Below are 6,828 nucleotides of genomic sequence, written 5' to 3' on the forward strand. Positions count from 1 at the left end.
TACTCACTTCATTTGTAATAAGATGACTAAAGAGCTCGTTTTCCTTGGTTTGTTAAAAATAAGCCCTTTTTAGGTTTGTTTTTTTACTTAAAGGAGCTACTTTGTGTTGCGTGCAAAACTTTAAAAGGGCTAAACATCTAAAGTTAGAATAAAATAATTTCTTACATGGGGAAAATCAATTTTTTTCCTGGGCTTATGTATAAAAAATATCTACAAATGTATTCAAATTCTGTATGAATTATATTTGTGATAAAAAGATTGAAGGAAAAATCTGTCAATACAATTAATGATAAAGAATGCATATTGATGTAAGTATGATGAATCGTCTACATAAGACGGTTTCCTCCCATCATTTTCTCCTCCAGCTGAGAGGAGAGTCCATTTTCCATATTTGACTGTCTATATTAAAATCACACTCACTCAGTATGGGACCAGGTATAACGGTCTCCATCAAAGACTCCTTAGTCAAGTCTGCAAGGTAGTTTAATATGGATTTTGGTGAGGTTTTTACAATGTTAATTGATGTAGACTCAAATGTTAAACATTTTCCAGTAAGGGAATGAATTATTTGTCCATTTTTTTTAACGCTCCATTTTTGATTTTGATTTTGGAAGCTGCAAGGTCCTTTTATTAATCTTTTTGTATCTTTATCAGAGGGCATTAAACAGTGAACATCACATTGTATTTGTCCGGAATCTTTTAAAATGAATATCTGTTGGATAAAGGATTATTGTATTGGATAAAAAACATATACAAATGACAACAAACCTGATAACTTCCAAGTCCATGGCACAGTCTAAGACCCACTTCTTCCCCATTCAATCCTATTCCGTCCAAACATTGTCCAGAGGCCTTTGATTTAATCTTTTAAAAGAAAATCATGAATTTTAATATCTGATTTACGGGGGTGAAATTCATACTTGTCCAACATATTTATATTTTGTAGGTAACGGTGAGTCGGGATAAATATGTGAGAGGTACCAATTCATATCATGACATCCTCTCTTCAACAAAAGCCTTTTTTTTAAATCCCCGAGTTCCAATTCTTTGGTATTCATATATGAGTAAAAGTCTACATATTCATCCAGCCAAACGTGAGCGCACCTTCCGATATTTATTCCTTCCGTCTCAAGTTGACCACGGAATCCTCCTGGTACAGAATGTGGACTCTTTTTGCGATAAATGTGTCCAACTCTAGAGCATGGAACAATGAGTAATGATCCCCCACATCGCCATATTCGTAAAGATATCTCAATATTTTCACCTCCCCAAATCTTCATTCCAGGGTCAAAGCTTCCACTTGCGAAGAAAAACTCTTTATCGATGGCAAAAACACCACCTGAAAAAGTAATTATTTTATTCTCTAAGGACTGAGTAAATAAAGTCATTAAGAATCATTCTTATTTCCAACAACATTTTAAAAGATTCCATGACATTTTAGTCTCATTAAACAGTAGGATAAAAAACACATATTATTTAATATTTGTAACCTATGATAGTTGGAGTTGGAAAAGGATCACTGCTGTCCAAGTTTTCATATTTTAGGGGTTCAATCCATGCATGTCTTAATTTCCAATTGAACCCTCCTCTCATCTGATCAACCTCCACTCTTTTATACGAAAAATCTTCATCATCAATATCATCTATTACTGGTGCAACGATTTTAGTCCTATCTTTAAGTATTTCTGCCAAAAGAGGCTCAGCCCAGCCGGGTGACAGTTCCATATGTGCATCCATAAAGAACAAAACAGAGGCTGCTGCAGCCTCAGCACCTCTTATCCGAGCAGTAATTAGCCCTTCTCTATTTTTTTGTCGAATGATTTTGCACTTTACGTTCAGATTGGAAATTCTATCTTGGAATTTAGATCCAAGATCCTCATTTGTCGATGCATCATCAACAAAAATAATTTCTTTGACTACTCCTTTGGGGGAGCGATCAATGGCTGAAACGGCCGTTCGAAGTATTGTTGAAGATGCCTCATTGTGAAATACAATGATGATGGATATCGTTGGAAGTAATGAGGGATATGATTTTGATAGGCATCTAGAATGAAAGAAAAACGTCAATTGTTATACATGATGCCTAAAAGTGTAAAATATACATATACGATTTTTCCTCAAGATTATACTCAACAATATGCAGAAACACCTTGAATCTTATCGCTAAAACCTACTCATTATTTGACGTACCTTATATTTCTAACTTCGGGCAGTGTTCTGTTCAATGGTATTAATTCACTCACTACAACATTAAGTTGATAGGTGGATTTCTTTTTTGCAGCTAACTTTTTGAGACTCTGATCGGAAATACTAACTGGTTTTCCATCATCCCCTAATCGAGAACCACCGATTGCATATATTCCACTCCTTGATAGAACTAACTCAATTCCAGAGAGATCCCTCCACTTTTCTTTATTAAAAAAGGGAACATCTCCATGATGAGGATCTTTTAAATGCCAACTTCTAACAAGGAAATCTGTTTCAGAAGCAGAGGAATGACTTGGCTTTATTTCTGCACCATGGAATAGAAATATCATCCATGTTCCACATAAAAAAAGAGAAGGGATGAGACGTGAGTTTCGCCTGATTTTCAGTCTTTTGTTCACATGACGCAATATATTTAAGGGCATTCCTTGTCTGGAAATATATGTACTTAAATTAGTTCTAAATGATAGTGGGATAAAATAAAATATGTCAAATATTGTAAATCGATTTGAAATCACAAAAAACTTTATAGTATTGTGAAATATAAAGTCTAGGTAAGCTAATAGTGAGCATCAGAAGCATATCATAGCAAAATATTTATTCTATTCAATTTAATTAGATTTAAAATCGGATCAAAAATAAATATTACAAAAGCTTAACATATTATTTTGCATTACCTCTTAGCCCTGTGGATTTCACGTTACAAATAATATTTTTTTTGTTAAGCAGTTACTGTACAATGATATACATACAACATGCATTAAAAGGTGTTTTTTTTTTTCATTTTCTTCAAAAACATTCTTGCCTCTTCATTTTTGCAAAAGTCTTAATCATTTCTTTTTCTAACTTAAATATCGATTATAAAAACCATCACCAAAAATGACTTAACAATTTTTTTTTTGATATAATTAAAAACTAAAAAAAAACCTAACAAAAACATTAATACAACTCTTCTTACTTGTTGACAAATACAATTTCTTATAATATTTTCCCCTCAGTAAGAAAAAATGATGTTTCTCCATACGGCCGTTAAAATTTCTTACTTAGTTTAATTATAAGGAAAAAAGAAAAACTGACAGTCATTTCCTCACAATGTAGCAAAAATTACTAATGACTATGTATATTTTCGTCTTTATTCGCAGGAAATCCAAGTTACAGTATATTATATATTTATTCATGGAGTGTACAAGTTGCGATTTTGAGCAAGTTGTCACTCGTATGCGCAAATTGTAAGTTTTAGAACCAAAAATTGATATGAAGATTTTGCTGGGCATGCGATGAGGATGTTGTAAAAGTTAAATGCTCCTTCCAAGATTAATTAATTTATAATGCACTTTTAACATTTTTACAAAAAAAAATATTAATTGATGACACATTATACAATTGAAATGCCCACAAACATACTACCCGTAAATACATAATTAATACGTTATTTTAAAATATCAAAATGAAATAATAACAATACAATGACTGATTTTGTAATAGAAAAAGACGTTGCTGGGGGCTCTACAAAATTGATCTTGTACAATCTTCATATGCAACTATGAGCTACATATTTAGTGTTTTTGGACTGGTTCTGCAAATCATAGACCAGTCTGAGACTGTTAAGATTTTAAGTAGAACGAAATCATTTGGTCTTTTAATGAAGTTCGGTCCGGATCAATCTTAAACTACAGTTCGGTCTAGATCGAACCCTCAGAAAAAAAAAATCAGTCAGGATGAGTGCATTTAAAATTTTGTTTATAATTATTTAATTGTTAATGACGTCAGTTGTGCTTCAAAATGGTTAACATACATCTACAGTAAAGTCAAATGAAGTTAAATGTGTTGCATTGGCCATTATATTTGTGCAAATCATAAATCAGGAGTGGGGAGAAAATTGCTCCGGATATTGATAAAGAAAAATCGGTCGACAATTTGAAAAGGATCAAATTTTGGTCTGTTGTCTAAAATTGTAGTCTGGATCCAAATATTAGGCAAGAAAAATTACTAATGACGGAACAGAATCAAAATTTGGCCTTGGACTGAGTCTAAACACTGATATTTATGTATGTATATAATCAGCTAATAAGTGTTGTTTTTAAAACACTTTTTAAATGTAAACAATGAAAATAGACAATAATAATACTGCATTTTTTGGGGGAAATTATTTTATGAATATTCTAGTGTTATTTGAGCCAAAAAGTATTAACCTATATGTAGAATACTTACTAACAAAAAAAAGCAAAAAACCCACAAGTTATTAAATTACAAAAAAGAAAAAATATATTAACAATTTTTAAGAAATAATTTTATAAACGTATCATTTAATAGTAATAGGTACGGGAAATAAGTAATTTCGCATGCCCCGGTCTTTTTAAATCTAAGTATATCTTTTTCATTGTTGGTCACATCAGATCATATTATAAAACGTAGTAAAGGGATGAATGTATACTACAGACAATTTTTCAATAAAATTGCGCTTAGCTGGGTCAGTCGTGAATTATCGTGCGTCGAGGATAGAAGTCTTAATAGAAAAAAATCGCAATACTTTACATTTACACTGCCTGAAAGGAAAAAAGCGTCCAAAGCGACAAAGAAAATTTGTGATGTATACGGGGCCGATACTTTTTCGGTTCGTGTTGCACGACAGGGCTTGGAGGTGTTATTTTTCAAACTCAATTTTGCCCTCTACTGTCTACAGATCGACTGTTTGAAGCTGGTGAACGTACAGAAGTTGTCAAAATTAGTGAATGGGATAAGAAACGTTTTTCATCATGACAACGCCATACTGCACACTTCTTGAATGACGAGCAAGAAACTTTAGGATCTCAGGTAGAAAGTTATTATGCATTCCCCCTACAGTCCAGACCTAGCACCAAGTAAATACCACCTGTTCCTGTCAATGAACAGCACGCCTGGTGTACAAATTGGCTTCTCTAGAGGCATGATAAAATAGGTTGTGCGAGTATTTTGCCAATAGGGACAAGTTCTTCTAGGAGAAGGGCATGCCAAAATTGGATTCTCGTTGGCAACACGTTATCAAACAGAACGGGGCATACTTGGCTTAAATCGGATAATTACAACACTTATTATAAAGCATTGAAATATAGTGATAAATATGAAATTATTTTTTCCCCGAACCTATTATATAAATTTTATTAGTAAGAGAATATCATAAATTGTTGAAAAAGCTCTAGAAAAAAATAACTTAAACCTCAACGGAAATAAAATTAGGCCTTGGACCAAGTCTCAGCACTAAAACCTAGTTACATATATTTGTAGTTGTATAGGTGAAAGTGAGGATAATTTGATAAAAATTATGACTCTACTGACATGTGTCATTAGATAGTAAAAATGTTTTGACATCATTTGTCTTATAAAATGAAGATTTATGTGACTTTTGTATGTATGTATTGTGAATAAGTCTTACTAAAAGCTCAGATCTTGTCAAATAAAATCCATAATAACTAAAAGGAATATACACAAAATGAAATATCATACCTTCTTAAGTTAGATCTTCAAAACTTTAACACAATCAACTAAAAAAGGAGCACTCCTTACAATACATTTTATTAGGGCAAAAAATAAGAGAGTAATAATGTTAAGATACCTCTTTGAGAACTGAAAAAAAAAAAAAAGTTTTCTTTTAGAAAAGTTTTTTTTGTTTTTAAAAAATACATGCGCGGCTTTGAATACCTATTGATGGCCGGCATAAAAAAATAACTTCCTTTATTTTCTATTATGGAAGGGAACCTTTTTTTCAAAATGTTAAAGAAAAACTGTCAAAATAAATTAAAATACAATTTTTTTTGTCTAGATCTGACAGATACAATAAATCATTAGATATGCATTTGTTTGCCATTAAAAGTGCCTATGTAAATTTTCTGAGAGAGTGTGAATTGACTCTAGGTATATGTTATTTGCCACTAAACCACTTTTGGAAAATTATCCAAATCCGGAACACCTGTTTCGTTCAATCCGTTCCCACGAGTATGGAATCAACCTATGCACTGTTAATCATTACCAATGATGTTAAGGATAAGGTGATAAAATTCATAAAAAAAAAAAAAAAAAAAAAGGAACATATCTTGTTGTGTGGTTATTCTTTTTGGTTGTTTACATCCTAAAAAGAATACACAGTTTCTTTAGAACCTCGCAGGATTCTGGTGACGATCTACATCGTACAGGTGCCGTTTCTTGCATTTGATTTGTATAGAAGCTTGTGAGGCAGTTGTTGAGTGAAAATCTGGTTTTTCATTCGATACAGTTATACGTCACGTTCAGCCCAGTTGTCTGACTTTGGAGTTAAAACATTACATGTAGTTCTACGTATGTAAAAAATAAGGACTTTACTAAGAACTTTTCCTTGTCAACTCAATCTTTTACTCTCAAAATCGCTCAAAAAGCTAGCAAGTCCTCCTTCTGATATAACGACAAACCAGAATCCTTCTTCACTTGCTCCTTAAGCTGAAACTACCACTATACGTCTTTTGGGACTATCAAAACTCGTTAGTAGACATTTCCTACCAAACTATTTAAAAAAAGACACAAATATCTTCAATATATGCTCGCGTAAAAAAAAAACCCGCTGTTCAAACATATTCAACGAAAAAAGTACAACAACGAACCACGTGAATAGGG

At 32.3% G+C, this 6,828-nt stretch overlaps 1 protein-coding gene across 1 annotated transcript; it reads right to left on the reverse strand.

Annotated features, from left to right (window-relative positions):
* Positions 1 to 221: 221 nt before the first annotated feature.
* Positions 222 to 5,811, reverse strand: LOC121118479 (polypeptide N-acetylgalactosaminyltransferase 13). The gene is made up of 6 exons (XM_071888877.1): positions 5,689 to 5,811; positions 2,191 to 2,637; positions 1,491 to 2,044; positions 921 to 1,339; positions 769 to 864; positions 222 to 712 (listed from the first exon to the last, which is right to left on the reverse strand). The coding sequence occupies exons 2-6, from the start codon at positions 2,628 to 2,630 to the stop codon at positions 350 to 352; spliced, it is 1,872 nt and encodes a 623-aa protein (XP_071744978.1). The 5' UTR covers positions 2,631 to 2,637; positions 5,689 to 5,811; the 3' UTR covers positions 222 to 349.
* Between the last annotated feature and the right edge of the window lie 1,017 nt (positions 5,812 to 6,828).

This window comes from Lepeophtheirus salmonis, chromosome 5 (genome assembly GCF_016086655.4).
Source record: "Lepeophtheirus salmonis chromosome 5, UVic_Lsal_1.4, whole genome shotgun sequence".
Lineage (NCBI taxonomy): Eukaryota > Metazoa > Arthropoda > Copepoda > Siphonostomatoida > Caligidae > Lepeophtheirus > Lepeophtheirus salmonis.

Excerpts from the sequence above, each read along its gene's own strand:
- LOC121118479 (XM_071888877.1), bottom strand. The coding sequence starts at position 2,630 with ATGCCCTTAAATATATTGCGTCATGTGAACAAAAGACTGAAAATCAGG. Across the intron at positions 1,340-1,490 it reads TCCAACTCCAACTATCATAG|GTGGTGTTTTTGCCATCGAT; the intron begins GTTACAAATATT and ends TTACTTTTTCAG. Across the intron at positions 865-920 it reads AATATAAATATGTTGGACAA|ATTAAATCAAAGGCCTCTGG; the intron begins GTATGAATTTCA and ends TTCTTTTAAAAG.